At 44.5% G+C, this 17913-nt stretch overlaps 1 protein-coding gene across 2 annotated transcripts in view; it reads left to right on the top strand.

Annotated features, from left to right (window-relative positions):
* Positions 1-17913, top strand: part of ZNF622 (zinc finger protein 622) — a 59084-nt gene that overhangs the window by 8484 nt on the left and 32687 nt on the right. For both annotated transcript variants that reach the window (XM_063922950.1, XM_063922951.1), the window contains exons 3-4: positions 6443-6709; positions 8249-8411. In XM_063922950.1, the coding sequence (XP_063779020.1) occupies positions 6443-6709; positions 8249-8411 (430 nt within the window). The remainder of the gene's footprint in view (positions 1-6442; positions 6710-8248; positions 8412-17913) is intronic.

The raw sequence follows: 17913 nt of genomic DNA on the forward strand, positions 1-17913 counted from the left end.
CAGGGAGTATGGTCAAGCCTGGAGATGTCTCTTCACATAAATATACTGGAGCTAAGAGCGATTTACAATGCTCTAAGTCTGGCAAAACCCCTGCTTCAGGGTCAGCCGGTGTTGATCCAGTCGGACAACATCACGGCAGTCGCCCACGTAAACAGACAGGGCGGCACAAGAAGCAGGACAGCAATGGCAGAAGCTGCAAGGATTCTTCGCTGGGCGGAAGATCATGTGATAGCACTGTCAGCAGTATTCATTCCGGGAGTGGACAACTGGGAAGCAGACTTCCTCAGCAGACACGATCTACACCCGGGAGAGTGGGGACTTCATCCAGAAGTCTTCCACATGATTGTGAACCGTTGGGAAAAACCAATGGTGGATATGATGGCGTCCCGCCTCAACAAAAAACTGGACAGGTATTGCGCCAGGTCAAGAGATCCTCAGGCAATAGCTGTGGACGCTCTGGTAACACCGTGGGTGTTCCAGTCAGTGTATGTGTTCCCTCCTCTGCCTCTCATACCAAAAGTACTGAGAATTATACGGCAAAAGGGAGTAAGAACGATACTAGTGGCTCCGGATTGGCCAAGAAGAACTTGGTACCCGGAACTTCAAGAGATGCTCACGGAGGATCCGTGGCCTCTACCTCTAAGACGGGACCTGCTTCAGCAGGGACCGTGTCTATTCCAAGACTTACCGCGGCTGCGTTTGACGGCATGGCGGTTGAACGCCGAATTCTAAGGGAAAAAGGCATTCCGGAAGGTCATTCCTACACTGGTAAAAGCCAGGAAGGAGGTGACTGCACAACATTATCACCGCATTTGGAGAAAATATGTTGTGTGGTGTGAGGCCAGGAAGGCCCCCACGGAGGAATTTCAACTGGGTCGATTCCTACATTTCCTGCAAACAGGATTGTCTATGGGCCTCAAATTGGGGTCCATTAAGGTTCAAATTTCGGCCCTGTCGATTTTCTTCCAGAAAGAATTGGCTTCAGTTCCTGAAGTCCAGACTTTTGTAAAAGGAGTACTACATATACAGCCCCCGGTTGTGCCCCCAGTGGCACCGTGGGATCTTAATGTAGTCTTGGATTTTCTCAAATCCCATTGGTTTGAGCCGCTCAAATCGGTGGAGTTGAAGTATCTTACATGGAAAGTAACCATGCTACTGGCCCTGGCTTCAGCCAGGAGAGTGTCAGAATTGGCGGCCTTATCATATAAGAGCCCATATCTGATTTTCCATACGGACAGGGCAGAACTGCGGACGCGTCCTCATTTTCTGCCTAAGGTGGTGTCAGCGTTTCACCTGAACCAGCCTATTGTGGTGCCTGCGGCTACTAACGAGTTGGAGGATTCAAAGTTGTTGGACGTGGTCCGGGCATTGAAAATATATATTTCAAGAACGGCGGGAGTCAGAAAGTCTGACTCACTGTTTATATTGTATGCACCCAACAAGATGGGTGCTCCTGCTTCTAAGCAGACGATTGCTCGTTGGATTTGTAGCACAATTCAACTTGCACATTCTGTGGCAGGCTTGCCACAACCTAAATCTGTCAAGGCCCATTCCACAAGGAAAGTGGGCTCATCCTGGGCGGCTGCCCGGGGAGTCTCGGCATTACAACTCTGCCGAGCTGCTACTTGGTCAGGGGCAAACACGTTTGCAAAATTCTACAAATTTGATACCCTGGCTGAGGAGGACCTTGAGTTCTCTCATTCGGTGCTGCAGAGTCATCCGCACTCTCCCGCCCGTTTGGGAGCTTTGGTATAATCCCCATGGTCCTGACGGAGTCCCCAGCATCCACTTAGGACGTTAGAGAAAATAAGAATTTACTTACCGATAATTCTATTTCTCGTAGTCCGTAGTGGATGCTGGGCGCCCATCCCAAGTGCGGATTGTCTGCAATACTTGTACATAGTTATTGTTACAAAAAAAAAAAATCAGGTTGTTATTTGTTGTGAGCCGTCTGTTCAGAGGCTCCTACGTTTGTCATACTGTTAACTGGGTTCAGATCACAAGTTATACGGTGTGATTGGTGTGGCTGGTATGAGTCTTACCCGGGGTTCAATATCCTTCCTTATTGTGTACGCTCGTCCGGGCACAGTATCCTAACTGAGGCTTGGAGGAGGGTCATAGGGGGAGGAGCCAGTACACACCACCTAATCCTAAAGCTTTATTTTTGTGCCCTGTCTCCTGCGGAGCCGCTATCCCCCCATGGTCCTGACGGAGTCCCCAGCATCCACTACGGACTACGAGAAATAGAATTATCGGTAAGTAAATTCTTATTTTTCTTGGCTGCAAGATGTAACTGTAACAGAGAATGTTGCAAGGTATGATATGGCATTTGAGAAAATGGTGTTTAAACCCTACTGGGGGAAATACTAACTTTTCAAACAGGTGGTATACGTTGGTGTAGCAGTGAAAATGTATACATCAATTGTTATTGGCTTCTTAAATTCAGCATACGTGATATATTCAGCATTATGGAAAGAAGTATATTGTACACATAGGGCCTAATTCAGCATGGATTGCTAATTAAAGAATTCGCAAATGGAGCGATTATCAAATGACTGCTCACGTGTAGTGTTTGCATTGAGCATGCGTGTGAGGTAATAGCGACAGAAAATGCGTACAGAACGCAAACGCAATGCAGCGCTGTTTTTATTCACAGGAAGGCAGCATTTCTGGCAGAAACGTGCCGTTTTTGGGTGTGTCAGAAGAAACACAGGCGTGCCCAGGCGTTTTGGGGGAGGGTTTCTGATGTCAGCGCAGACCATTTCCAGCCCGTCTCAGTCGCAGATTAGTGGCAGCCTCAGATTACTAACTTTTGCTCAGACGGCAAAGACTCTTCAGTGTTCCGGGATTTGCATATGCAAGTGGATAACGATCTGCGATGCCTTCACAAATTTGCAAGGGGCGTATTTTCTTACTGTCAGGGTTTCGCCTGTCTACTCGCAAACAACTGCAATTTCTTATATTAGCAATCCATGCTGAATTAGCCCATAATACTCCTCAGTCCCCCCAGTACTATGCAGCAGTCACAGTGCTGCTGAGCTTTTAATCTATTTTTATTGTCCCGGACAAATGGAATATCTTTACTTATTGCACTTGAAGGTTAATGACACTTTTTATGAAGTCTACAGCAACAATAAGCTACATACATATGTGAATTAGGCACCGCAAATGCCCACTTTATAGTCTGATTTAAAAAAAAAAAAAAAAATGTTATTCCATATTTTGAACCTTTTTCGAAAGTTTTCCAGACCATGGCCTTCAGTGTTTAAACTGTGCTGCAGTCAGGGTTGTGGAGGATGACACACAGTAGCTCATTGATCTCTATGGAAAGGTGCCAGCGCACTTGGGAGCTCTACAGAAGAGGGTGACAGCAGCTCTGGTTTCATCCACCTCCTTTAATGTGCCCAGTACCTGCATCTCTTCATAGAGATCAATGATGTCTATGTCCGTATATCTCGCCTGTGTTCTCTTATCAATAATGGAACAGAGGGGGCCGACAGACAGATGCCTGTATGCACAAGTCTTACTCAGGGACTTCTGTCATTTAACTGCTGCACGACCACCTCTCAGTTAAGTAACTGGAGTTTATTGTCTGAACAACTTCCACAGAATGTCATATTAGTTTTTGTGGGCAAAACGAGAGTCTTCTAACACTGTACTTAATATCAATTAATAGTGAGCATATGTGTACCAAAAGTGATTAGGAATTCCGCTCATCCGTTTTGTCTTTTGCTTCTTCCCATTTCCAAGACATGTCACTTTACACTAGGAGAGATTTAGCAAAACACAGATCCATAAGTGGGATACGTTTAAAAAAAATATTTTATTGTAATAATGATACATATATTTCCCAGCCATTATAAACCTTTAAAAACAGCGTATCTGGTGACTAGAAAGTAGTCCCATTGGTGTTTTTCTTATTTTTATAGTTGAAGCGTCCCCTATTACTCAATAATTTGTAGATAACTTTTCAGGAAGTAGTCCCAAAACGTGTTTTGTCCTCATTTAATAGTTTGTAGATTGCATATGCATGTATATTTTTGAGAAAACTGGTAGGCAGTGCAGTGGGCATCTGTGGCGCTTGATTCACTGAATCCCCATAAAAAGGTTCTATGCACTATGTACACATTCCAAAACAGACTATTAGGGGTATATTCAATAAGAGTTGGGTCCATTCCGACATGCAGTTGTCGGAATGGACCTGACAACCCCTATTCAAAGAGCGGTCAAATCCAACTGTCAGATTTTGCCGTTCCCAGTGTCCTGACCTGCTGCTGCTGTCAGCGGCATCAGGGGGAGCTGTCAGTGGCGCCGGGGGTGGGGGTGGGGGGGAGAGAATGTATGCGGCGCCGGGTGGAGGGGTTGGGGTGGGGGGGAGCAGCGGGGAGAGCAGCGGAGGAGACGGAGCGGACAGGGGGAAGAGAGGAGGAGACGGGGAGAGCAGCGTCTGCAGCAGCGTAACTGGAGGCTTATGGCAGCGTTCACCCGATCCAGCAAGTGGGACCTCGCTTGCTGGAGCCGGGTGGACGCTGCCGCTGGTTCCTGCTCTCCCCGCTGCTTCCCCCGTCTCCTGCTCTCAGCTCCCTCATCTCAATCCAACTTTTTTTTAAAGTCTGATTGAGATTGACGGAAACGGTTTGGCCCCGCTTCCGACAATACACGCTTAGCCTCTGATCAGCGTGCATTCCGATTGCATTCCGACAAGTCGGGTTTCCCGACTTGTCGGAAAAAATGGGGCCGTAATGAATAGGTCGGAACGCCTTCCAACCTAAAACTGTCGGAAGCTGCTGTCTTTCCGACAAGACGGCAGCTTCAGACAGTTATTGAATATACCCCTTACTCTTCAAGTGAACAGAGTTTTGCATGCATGACATGACCTCCTGCCACATATTCTAAAGTTCAGTATACAGTATATTGCAGTGACCTCTTTGGTATGTAATACATTTGTGTACTAATGTATTTTCATTAAGAGACTTTTTTTCTGGTTTATATCATAATAATATTAATATAAATCTATTGTACTTCTTGAAATCTGTTGAATTCTATTGTATTTTTCCAACCGATGGAGTCTTGTCTGTAAGTGTTTTACATACAACTTAAAGGTGGGTACACACTAGGTGATGCGCTCGGTAAGTGACATCGCCTAGTGTTTCCCTCCCGAGCTCTTTAGGCAATTTTTTTAAAAATGTATCTCCATTTTGGGGTTTGCTGGATAACCATGTATAACTGTACAGTGTATCACACTGTTTACCAGGGAGAGAGCCTCTAATTTAGTATGCTCCTTATGTTAAATACTTGATTCCATAAATTGCCTAATTCAAGTTTCACTGTGTGCTATCTTCCGTCCCAGAATAGCCTCCGAGATACAGTGCCAATACTGACACAATATTAGAGGGAGCACAGTGCAGTCTCCAGCTTGATTTTACAATCTGTAAATCGTAGCCAAGCCATTAGCTTACAGAGTGCTAAATTACAGATGACCGTAGGGGTCAGAAGGAACTTTTCATGGTAAGTGCATAGCATGCATTCAGTAATAAACACAACATCTGTAAAACATCAATAAACACACTCAAAGTTTGTGCAGCCTTTTCTCTTTTCTGTTTATACAGTATAGCATGTAGACTTAAGGTGGGTACACACTGATAGATATCTGCAGATCAATTGATCTGCAGATGTATCTATGGACGGATCGGGCAGTGTGCTGTGCACGCACACTGCCTGATCCGTCGGGGACTGCCCAGTTCAGCTGTCAATCACCGCTGGCTGCCGCAGCATGTGTACGGGTGGCCGGCTGGTTGCCTGTACACACACAGCGATGCGCCAATATATCAGTAGATATATTGGCCGTCTGCTGTGCTGTGTGGCCGAGGCGATATGTCTGTGAACGGCGGAGTTCAGACATATCGCCCGTACACACTGGCCGACGGACCCGTGATATATCGGCCGTTCAAAAGAACGGCCGATATATCGGCCAGTGTGTACCCACCTTATATCATGGCTGTTTAGTAATTGTGCACAATTTGAAACCAATTTGTATTCAGTCACTATGCTATAACCATTCATGTGATGCCTTAGTGCTGGTTCAATATTCATCCTTATGATTCATGAACAGTGTTGAACGGTACTGTAGGCACCATTCAAGGGTCCTGATCTGCAAATGTACCTGGGCCTTTTTGTCGCACATGTTCCTGGTCAGGTGACTCTTCCAAGAACTGAAATAATTGAGCCTATAACACAAGAAGTCTTTGAACATTACAGAGCATCACATGTCTGTCTCTCCATGACATCATGCTGATATTTTACAGAACTACCAAACAGCAGCCTCAGAATGTGTCTTATGTAATGAGGATTTACCAGTGGCGAAGGATTCACAAATGCAAAAATGCAATGTTGTCATGTTGACTGGTAACACTTGTCTTACATATATTGTGCATTTTTTCAGGTTGGGAAGACTTGGATTCAGAGGACGCTGAGGAAGACAGCGATGATGAGATGGAGGATGCTGATGGAGCTGATGAAGGAGGTTCTGCAGCTGCTGCTCCAGAGAGCAGCTCCCCCACTGGGGCTATTCCTGTAACGGACTGCTTGTTTTGCCCTCACCACTCCCATTCTTTGGTGAAGAGTATTGCTCATATGACCAAAGTCCATAGCTTCTTCATTCCTGACATAGAGTATCTCCAGGATCTTCAGGGTCTCATTCGCTACTTAGGTAGTATTATTTGTTCAAGAAATAACCTGTTATTGGTAATTAACAAAAATAATTTTACTTATACCTTATGTATTAGTCTTTTTATATAGAGTTAGCAGGCTACATAACAGTAACTATTTACATCCGTTCTAGTCCAATGACACATGCTGTATAAATTCTCTAACAAGCACATTGGCCTGACCGCATGCTCTTACACCGATGAACTAAACCTTTGGTGTTACATCAGATGGTTGCATCAATAATTGACATGTCCAGTATTCCGTTTTAGAACATACACAAGCACAGCATAAATAACAAAACCTAAAATGCTATTTGTTTTATGGTGTGGCAAATGCTTAGCGCCTGGCATGTCCTGCCTGGTTTGTAATAAAGGAGTGTTCAAGGCGTGGTCATATTGTAATTTATACTGCAAGAGGGTGGGACTCAGCACTGGTATAAACAAGAATTTTATTTGTAATCTATAATAAGACGTTAAACTGTGAAAATGTTTAGTACATATCATGCATTTGCTGCTATATTATGGCGTGAAACGGGCGGTTTGGGATGGAAAACCAGCCCGGGAAATTTATGGAAGCATCCCTAATGGAGGTGTGGTCTGTTGAGGGGGGTGGGTTCCCTCCTCTTAGGGCCTTATTTTTATGCATTTGAGCCCTTACTTGCGTCTTTTTTGTTGCAGTTGTGTCTGAGACCAGGGGCAGATTGGGAACTAAAAGTGGCCCTGTAAAATTTTGTAGAAGTGGCCCGACATGGGCAGCACAAAAGGTATAATATAACGTGTGGCCGTGGCAGCATCACTGAATGGCAGAGTAGCTGTACCGCAGAGAGGGAATAACAGAATGAATGGGGACAATGCAGTGCACTGAGTGCGGTGGGCTGCCTGTCATGTGAGGGGAGGGTGGGGCCACATGATAACACACAAAACAGGCTCCAAAGAATGTCAGCCTACCAGGAATCTTTCTGGCGATCCCTATGGCCAATCCGCCCCTGTTGTGAAAGGATAACTCCGTTATATTAAAGGTAAATTGTTCTGTGCTACCACTACTCTTCACTGCAATTAATAACAGAAATAACGACATCCCACAGCTCTCGTAGAATAACCATTGAGAGCTGGTGTAGGACAAAAAGCTGAAATAGCAAATCTAGCTAGCAGTTTTGCTACGTAGGAGACTGCAAATCAGTTTCTGCACTGTCCCAAAGCAAAGCTATTGGAGGCATACTATAGAATGCTGTGAAGTTTTCTTTAACTATAAACATTCCTCTTACTGCATCTATCATATTTAGCTCCGTAATGGCCAGTAGTGGGTTCAGTGTTTTACATTTGGTTCTGATATAGATACAGTATTTGTAAATGTTGCAAGATGCTTTTTGCATTGGATTGACATGTATTTATTGTGCGTAGTTAGTGACATTTTGTTATGCACTTGCTATCTGAGTAGTCTGTAACTGCATGTTCTATGTGCTATTGCTTTGTACTGTAGCTCTAGGTTAGTAGCAGAATTTATAAGCATGTTTTTTTCCACTTCCTTTCTATTTGTATAGGCGAGAAGGTTGGTGTTGGGAAGATATGTCTATGGTGTAATGAAAGGGGAAAATCCTTTTACACTACAGAGTCTGTTCAGGCTCACATGAATGACAAGAGTCACTGCAAGCTGTTCACTGACGGCGATGTTGCACTGGAGTTTGCCGACTTCTATGACTTTAGGTATGAATAAATGATGGGGAAAGGTGGACTTATTTCACCTATCTGTCATCTGTGCACACTCCTATCCCGAATACTCATAGATAAGATCATTTAAAGCTTTATTTTAGTAGTGGACAATTCTACTTTTATATTTAAATAAATATGTTTGTTTAGCAATGAAAGTTAAGCAAACTACAGAAGTCCTGTTCTTTATGTTTAAAGAGAGACACTTCTTCTGGGTATTGAGGTATGTTACATCTATTTTCCTTGCATCTTTCCGGGTTGCACATGGCGGATCCCTGCAGTGAGTGCGCAGACATGTGTTGCTGGCTACTTCATATCCCAAGTGCTTTCCCCAGGGCTGCCATCAGAAATTGTGGGGCCCGGGATTGACAAAATAGACAGAGCCCCTCCCTCCCGAAAAAAAGATTCTGCTGCACTGCTCCACCCCCATGTGATGTCATACATTGTGACATTACATATAGGTGGAATGTTGCGGACCTACAGGAACTGTTTACAGAGAGCTGATGCGCAGATATGGCTTGTTTTAAGAAGTCCTCCCTGCGCATCAGCCTGCTGTTGATTCATAGACTGGTGCAGCTCTACAAGTGTTGGCGGTAGGAGCCAGGGGTGGGCCCCCCTCTCTGTATAGGCCCGGGACACCAGTCCCCACAGTCCCCCCCCTGATGGCTGCCCTGGCTTTCCCCTTTCTGTACATTTTGAAAGCATGAAATGCTTGGTAAAGTGTAGACTCTCTTGTTCCCTGGAATGATTGAAGAGCCATTTGAATTTCATAACTGGGATCTTGAATACGGTGCAATAGTCAAGGAATACAGAATTAATCAACCACTGCGCTCTCTGCGGCTGCAGTTGCGTAGAACCCTGGTGTCACCCAACACCATACAACATGGACATAAACAGAAAAAATGAGAACTACCTCAACCGCGCTCAGCTAAGTAAAGTCCACTTAGATGTCTTTAAATGTTCGAGAATATGTCAGTCCGTAAAAAGAAAGGAGGTCGTCTTCAAATCTTTTTTCTTTAATTCATTGGGTGGAGGAATTCCCTCTGGGTTGGTCCGAAGTCCCTCAAAAAAATAGAAGCACAATATCGTGTAGTACGTCCTGAATTTTGAAGTGATTGGTGGTTCTAGATTTTGTGGTTAATCACGGTAAGTTCGTACCGTACTCACGTCTAAAGAGGAAGAGTTTCCACTCATAAAGGTTTCTTTATGGGTACAGACTTCTCCCAACCAGATGGAAACAGGCTCCTCTTCTTTCAATTCCTCCCAAGGTGGTACCCCAATGTGAGAGATAATAGGGAGAAGAACGGCCCAATTAATAAATCACAATGGAGTCGATTTTAACAACCCCACTGGTAGCCGGAAGAATAAATCAGCATACCGTACTCACACTCAAAGTGTATTCAATAAACCCATAAAGGTATCTTTAACCGTAGATCATGTCCAAATAGATAAATAATGGAACAATTGGGCAAACGTACCCCACTTACAGTCTTCAAAGATGATGTCAAGCCGGTAGCGGTTTCTTTCTCCACTTCCTTCCTTGGAAGTGGAACTCCACTGTCGAGGACTTCCAGTCTCGGTATAATGAAACATATATCACGAGTGGAAGTGAGTAAAAAAATGTATTACAATAAATAGCAATAGGGCACAATCCTAATGGACAGTCCAGAAGATATTTACACAGTCACAAAGATGGGATAGATCCGGATTCTCTCACCTCAATAAATGGTAGTCTGGAAGGTCCGTAGGTAGTATATAGCCCTCACACCAACGCGTTTCGACCAGAGGTCTTTGTCAAGGTGTGTGATGAGGGCAACTATACCTCTATTTATACCCCTACACAGGAAGTGTTCATACTGTGGGAGGGGTCCATGCATAATACATTCACAAATAAAAAGATAAATTTAAGAATTAATACGGGCATAAAAATGTCATTCCATATCTAAAAAGTCCTTTATACATTCAAGGGACATAATCAAATGCATAAAAACGTAAAAAACTAAACAGATTGCGCTGTGCGTTCCACCTGCCGAGGTTGGAACGCACAGCTTCCGCCGGAAATGTCTGTCCGGAAGTGGCGCACGACGTGCGCTCCACTCTGCATCTGTGGAACGCACTGTCGTGGGGGAAGATGTCCCCAAGAAGTGACGTGTGGTTGATCGGAGAAACTCTGTAGTGAGCGGCGCATGATGTGCGTTCCACTCGATATCCGTGGAACGCACTGCCTCCGGAAGAAAACGTCACCAGGAACAGACATGTGGCTAGACATAGCAAAAAAATTAAGGGGAAACTATTATGGTATTTATGCGTTCCACTACCCTAATGGAACACACATGTAACAAAAGAGAATGAAATATTGTCATTATAGATCCATAACATTCCTATTGACAATTTACATACAAAAATTAAAATTGTATCAATATAACAATATAGATATCCATGTAAAAAATCACTAGTGGATAAAATCTTGTCTGAGAATAAATAGATAGTGAAAGTATACTATAATACTGTGACCATATTTCACATAAAATATAAAAAAAATATATAGAAAATATGTATCCAAATAATAACTACACACAAAAAACAGTATTATAGTGAATATACAGAAATCATAGAAGGAAGGGAATTGCATAAATTATACACAATTGAGTGGTGGAAGGAAGGAGATTATCATGTATAGCTTTTACTCTTTTACAGGAACCATTTGATCTCAAAATCGAGGTTCATGCCTCTTGGTTGTAAGGTTCCTAAATTAAAGATGCTCCTCATTTCCGTTCTTGCTAGTCTTTCCTCCACGTCTGTACTTCTCCAATTATTTGGAGCTAATTGTATCCCACAGAACAAAGCAATCTCCGATGGTTTACACATGTGATCCTTTTTGAAGTGTGATGAAATACCGTGGGTTTCCACTCCCTTTTTAATATTTCTAAGATGTTCGTTCATCCTTTCTTTCAGTCTCCGCGTGGTCCTCCCAACATATTGTTTATTGCAGGTACATTGGACCAGATAAACGACGTTTTTGCTGTCGCAGTTGATGAAGTCCTTAATCTCAAAACTTTTTTTATTCGATGTGGATGTATACTGGGTGATAGTTGAATTTTTACTTTTACAGTTTCTACACATTTGACACATGCCGCATCTGTAGAATCCCTTTGACCGAATGGTTCTGAGACTTTTAGGTGCTTCTACTGCACTTCTGACCACCTTTTTTCTAATGTTGTCCGCTTTCCGGTAGACAAAGCGTGGTTTTTCCGTTAGGTGCTCCTTTATGATGGGGTCTTGAAGTAGTAGGCCCCAGTTTTTCTTAATAATTTGTTCTACCTCCTTGTATTGGCTGCTAAATTTGGTTATGAACACGATCTTATTTTCTTCATCTTTCTTGGTTCCTGGCTGTTCTTTGGGTTTTAACATCATGGTCCTGTCAGTGACTTCATATTCCTGATAGGGTTCCTCTAATCTCGTCCTGACATAGCCTTTTCCTTCAAATTGTTTTATGAGATTCTTTCCTTGTTCCCTGTAGTCATTCAATTTGGAACAATTTTTCCGTAACCTGTGGAACTGACTTTTCGGGACTGAGGTGAGCCAATTAGGATGGTGGTTACTGGAAGATGGAATGTAAGAATTACAGTCTGTAGGTTTGATATATGTACGTGTATTCAGTAAATTATCTTCGATGAATATTGATAAATCCAAAAAATGAACAGCTTCCTGGCTGCTCTCGAAGGCTAATTGAATATTCTTACCATTGTTGTTGAGATATTCACAGAAGGCATTTAGGCTCTCAGAACCCCCTTTCCAAATGAAAAAAATATCGTCAATGTACCTTTTCCGTAGCACCAGGTTCGCCCCAAATCCATGGCCATTGAATACCGAATTTTCCTCCCAATGTGCCATGAATAAATTCGCATAACTTGGGGCGAACCTGGTGCCCATTGCTGTGCCGTGTTGTTGTAAATAATAGGTCTCGTTGAACCAGAAGAAATTATTTGAGAGAATGAATCGTATGCTTTCTATGATAAATGTTTGGTAATCCCCTTCCATTTCTTCCTTCTCCAAAAAAGATGTGATGGCATCTATGCCATGTTGGTGGTCAATAACCGTATATAGGGAGTTCACGTCAGCTGTTACTAAATGGTATTCCGGTTGCCATTCAATGGATTCTAATGCAATGATGACCTCCGTCGAATCTCTCAGATACGAGGGAGTTTTTTTCACCAATGGTTGTAATGCGTGGTCAACATATAGGGACAGATTTGAAGTTATGGAATCGGTTCCGGCGACAATAGGTCTCCCTGGTGGATGTTCTTGGTCTTTATGGATCTTGGGTAGAGTGTAGATGACTGGGATCGACGGGTGGGGAATAATAAGGAACTTCTTTTCCGTTTCCGTAATAACACCTTTCCGTATGTATTTGTCAATATGGTCCAACATACGTTTGCTGATACTTTCCGATGGGTTACTCCGTAATTTCTTATAGGTATCGCTATTTTCCAATTGTCTTTCGATTTCCTTTTTATAATCGTCAAGATTTTGAATGACCACCGCTCCCCCCTTATCGGCGGGTTTAATGACTATGAGTTTGTTTTCCTCTAAACCTTTCAAGGCCTCTTTCTCTTTTTTGGTCATATTATGTCGGACTTTCTTCTTAAATTCTGTGTTTTTCAAATCCTTCTTCACCATTTTTTCGAAACTTTCGATGTAACAACCTTTTTTGAACGTAGGATAAAAGATGGACTTTGGTTTAAAAGCCACTCCGGAGGTCTTTGGTTCATTTTCCTTATGTTCCTGATCGTTAAAGAATTTTTTAAGGGTAAGTTTCCTAATGAAACGCTGGAGATCAATATATACTTCAAACCTATCGAGGTTACTTGATGGAGCGTATTTTAGTCCTCTTTTTAATACGTCCTCTTCCTCATTCGTGAGCACATGATTGCTGAGGTTGTAGATTTTAGTGAATTCTTTATGTTTCTCCTCCATAACAGGAGCACCTTTTTTCTTTCTTTTTTTCTTGTTTTTGTTGTATACTTTTTGATGTTTCTTGGAAGAATTCAATCCCCTGTGGCCTCTTCTTGTTCTCATCTTCGATCTCTTGTCCCTCTTGCCCGATCTAAAAAAGTCTTTTTAGATATGGAATGACATTTTTATGCCCGTATTAATTCTTAAATTTATCTTTTTATTTGTGAATGTATTATGCATGGACCCCTCCCACAGTATGAACACTTCCTGTGTAGGGGTATAAATAGAGGTATAGTTGCCCTCATCACACACCTTGACAAAGACCTCTGGTCGAAACGCGTTGGTGTGAGGGCTATATACTACCTACGGACCTTCCAGACTACCATTTATTGAGGTGAGATAATCCGGATCTATCCCATCTTTGTGACTGTGTAAATATCTTCTGGACTGTCCATTAGGATTGTGCCCTATTGCTATTTATTGTAATAAATTTTTTTACTCACTTCCACTCGTGATATATGTTTCATTATACCGAGATTGGAAGTCCTCGACAGTGGAGTTCCACTTCCTAGGAAGGAAGTGGAGAAAGAAACCGTTACTGGCTTGACATCATCTTTGAAGACTGTAAGTGGGGTACGTTTGCCCAATTGTTCCATTATTTATCTATTTGGACATGATCTACGGTTAAAGATACCTTTATGGGTTTATTGAATACACTTTGAGTGTGAGTACGGTATGCTGATTTATTCTTCCGGCTACCAGTGGGGTTGTTAAAATCGACTCCATTGTGATTTATTAATTGGGCCGTTCTTCTCCCTATTTTCTCTGACGTCCTAGTGGATGCTGGGACTCCGTCAGGACCATGGGGAATAGCGGCTCCGCAGGAGACAGGGCACAAAATTTAAAAGTTTGACCACTAGGTGGTGTGTACTGGCTCCTCCCCCTATGACCCTCCTCCAAGCCTCAGTTAGGTTTTTGTGCCCGTCCGAGCAGGGTGCAATCTAGGTGGCTCTCCTAAAGAGCTGCTTAGAAAAAGTTTGTTAGGTTTTTTATTTTCAGTGAGTCCTGCTGGCAACAGGCTCACTGCAACGAGGGACTTAGGGGAGAAGAAGTGAACTCACCTGCGTGCAGGATGGATTTGCTTCTTAGGCTACTGGACACTAGCTCCAGAGGGACGATCACAGGTACAGCCTGGATGGGTCACCGGAGCCGCGCCGCCGACCCCCTTGCAGATGCCGAATAGAGAAGAGGTCCAGAAACCGGCGGCAGAAGACGTCTCAGTCTTCATGAGGTAGCGCACAGCACTGCAGCTGTGCGCCATTGCTTTCCGCACACTTCACACCAGCGGTCACTGAGGGTGCAGGGCGCTGGGGGGGGCGCCCTGGGCAGCAATGTAATATACCTATTCTGGCTAAAATATATCACATATAGCCCCTGGGGCTATATGGATGTATTTAACCCCTGCCAGGTTCCAAAAAAAACGGGAGAAGAAGCCCGCCGAAAAGGGGGCGGGGCCTATTCTCCTCAGCACACAGCGCCATTTTCCTGCCCAGCTCCGCTGCGAGGAAGGCTCCCAGGACTCTCCCCTGCACTGCACTACAGAAACAGGGTAAAAACAGAGAGGGGGGGCACTTATTGACGATATTTATAATATTTGAGCTGCTATAAAGGGAACACACTTATTAAGGTTGTCCCTATATATATTTATAGCGCTTGGGTGTGTGCTGGCAAACTCTCCCTCTGTCTCCCCAAAGGGCTAGTGGGGTCCTGTCTTCTATCAGAGCATTCCCTGTGTGTCTGCTGTGTCGGTACGTGTGTGTCGACATGTATGAGGACGATGTTGGCGTGGAGGCGGAGCAATTGCCTGTAATGGTTTTGTCACCCCCTAGGGAGTCGACACCAGAATGGATGGCTTTGTTTATGGAATTACGGGATAGTGTCAGCACGCTACAAAAGTCGGTTGACGACATGAGACAGCCGGCAAACCAGTTAGTACCTGTCCAGGCGTCTCAGACACCGTTAGGGGCTGTAAAACGCCCTTTACCTCAGTCGGTCGACACAGACCCAGACACACTGAATCCAGTGTCGACGGTGAAGAAACAAACGTATTTTCCAGTAGGGCCACACGTTATATGATCACGGCAATGAAGGAGGCTTTGCATATCTCTGATACTGCAAGTACCACAAAAAGGGGTATTATGTGGGGTGTGAAAAAACTACCGATAGTTTTTCCTGAATCAGAGGAACTGAATGAAGTGTGTGATGAAGCGTGGGTTACCCCAGATAGAAAACTGCTAATTTCAAAGAAGTTATTGGCATTATACCCTTTCCCGCCAGAGGTTAGGGCGCGCTGGGAAACACCCCCTAGGGTGGACAAGGCGCTCACACGTTTATCAAAGCAAGTGGCGTTACCGTCTCCTGATACAGCCGCCCTCAAGGATCCAGCTGATAGGAGGCTGGAGAATACATTAAAAAGTATATACACACATACGGGTGTTATACTGAGACCAGCAATCGCCTCAGCCTGGATGTGCAGTGCTGGCGTGGCTTGGTCGGAGTCACTGTCTGAAAATATTGATACCCTGGATAGGGACAGTATTTTACTGACTATAGAGCAGTTAAAGGATGCATTTCTTTATATGCGAGATGCACAGAGAGATATTTGCACTCTGGCATCAAGAGTAAGTGCGATGTCCATATCTGCCAGAAGAAGTTTATGGACGCGCCAGTGGTCAGGTGATGCGGATTCCAAACGACATATGGAAGTATTGCCGTATAAGGGGGAGGAATTATTTGGGGTCGGTCTATCGGATCTGGTGGCCACGGCAACGGCCGGAAAATCCACCTTTTTACCCCAGGTCACCTCCCAGCAAGGTGGACCCCTGGATCCTGCAGGTAGTATCTCAGGGTTACAGGTTGGAATTCGAGAAGTCCCCTCCTCGCCGTTTCCTAAAGTCTGCTTTGCCAACGTCTCCCTCCGACAGGGCGACGGTATTGGAGGCCATTCACAAGCTGTATTCTCAGCAGGTGATAGTCAAGGTACCCCTCCTACAACAGGGACAGGGGTATTACTCCACGCTATTTGTGGTACCGAAGCCGGACGGCTCGGTAAGACCGATTCTAAATCTAAAATCTCTGAACCTGTACATACAAAAATTCAAGTTCAAGATGGAGTCACTCAGAGCAGTGATAGCGAATCTGGAAGAAGGGGATTTTATGGTGTCCTTGGACATCAAGGATGCTTACCTTCATGTTCCAATTTGTCCTTCACACCAAGGGTACCTCAGGTTCGTGGTCCAAAACTGTCATTATCAGTTTCAGACGCTGCCGTTTGGATTGTCCACGGCACCCCGGGTCTTTACCAAGGTAATGGCCGAAATGATGATCCTTCTTCGAAGAGAAGGCGTCTTAATTATCCCTTACTTGGACGATCTCCTGATAAGGGCAAGATCCAGAGAACAGCTGGAGGTCGGAGTAGCACTAACCCAAGTAGTGCTCCAACAACACGGGTGGATTCTGAATTTTCCAAAATCCCAACTGATCCCGACGACACGTCTGTTGTTCCTAGGGATGATTCTGGACACTGTTCAGAAAAAGGTATTTCTTCCGGAGGAGAAAGCCAGGGAGTTATCCGATCTAGTCAGGAACCTCCTAAAACCAGGAAAAGTATCTGTGCATCAATGCACAAGAGTCCTGGGAAAAATGGTAGCTTCTTACGAAGCGATTCCATTCGGCAGATTCCATGCACGAACTTTTCAGTGGGATCTGCTGGACAAATGGTCCGGATCGCATCTGCAGATGCATCAGCGGATAAAATTGTCCACAAGGACAAGAGTGTCTCTGCTATGGTGGTTGCAGAGTGCTCATCTGTTAGAGGGCCGCAGATTCGGCATACAGAACTGGGTCCTAGTGACCACGGATGCCAGCCTGAGAGGCTGGGGAGCGGTCACACAGGGAAGAAACTTCCAGGGCGTGTGGTCAAGCCTGGAGACGTCTCTTCACATAAATATACTGGAGCTAAGAGCAATCTACAATGCTCTAAGCCTGGCAAAACCTCTGCTTCAGGGTCAGCCGGTGTTGATTCAGTCGGACAACATCACGGCAGTCGCCCACGTAAACAGACAGGGCGGCACAAGAAGCAGGAGGGCAATGGCAGAAGCTGCAAGGATTCTCCGCTGGGCAGAAAATCATGTGTTAGCACTGTCAGCTGTGTTCATCCCGGGAGTGGACAACTGGGAAGCAGACTTCCTCAGCAGACACGATCTGCACCTGGGAGAGTGGGGACTTCATCCAGAAGTCTTCCACATGATTGTGGTCCATTGGGAAAGACCAATGGTGGACATGATGGCGTCCCGCCTCAACAAAAAACTGGACAGGTATTGCGCCAGGTCAAGAGACCCTCAGGCAATCGCTGTAGACGCTCTGGTAACACCATGGGTGTACCAGTCAGTGTATGTGTTTCCTCCTCTGCCTCTCATACCAAAAGTACTGAGAATTATACGGCAAAGGGGAGTAAGAACGATACTCGTGGCTCCGGATTGGC

Source organism: Pseudophryne corroboree, chromosome 5 (assembly GCF_028390025.1).
Source record: "Pseudophryne corroboree isolate aPseCor3 chromosome 5, aPseCor3.hap2, whole genome shotgun sequence".
NCBI classification, from domain to species: Eukaryota; Metazoa; Chordata; class Amphibia; order Anura; family Myobatrachidae; genus Pseudophryne; species Pseudophryne corroboree.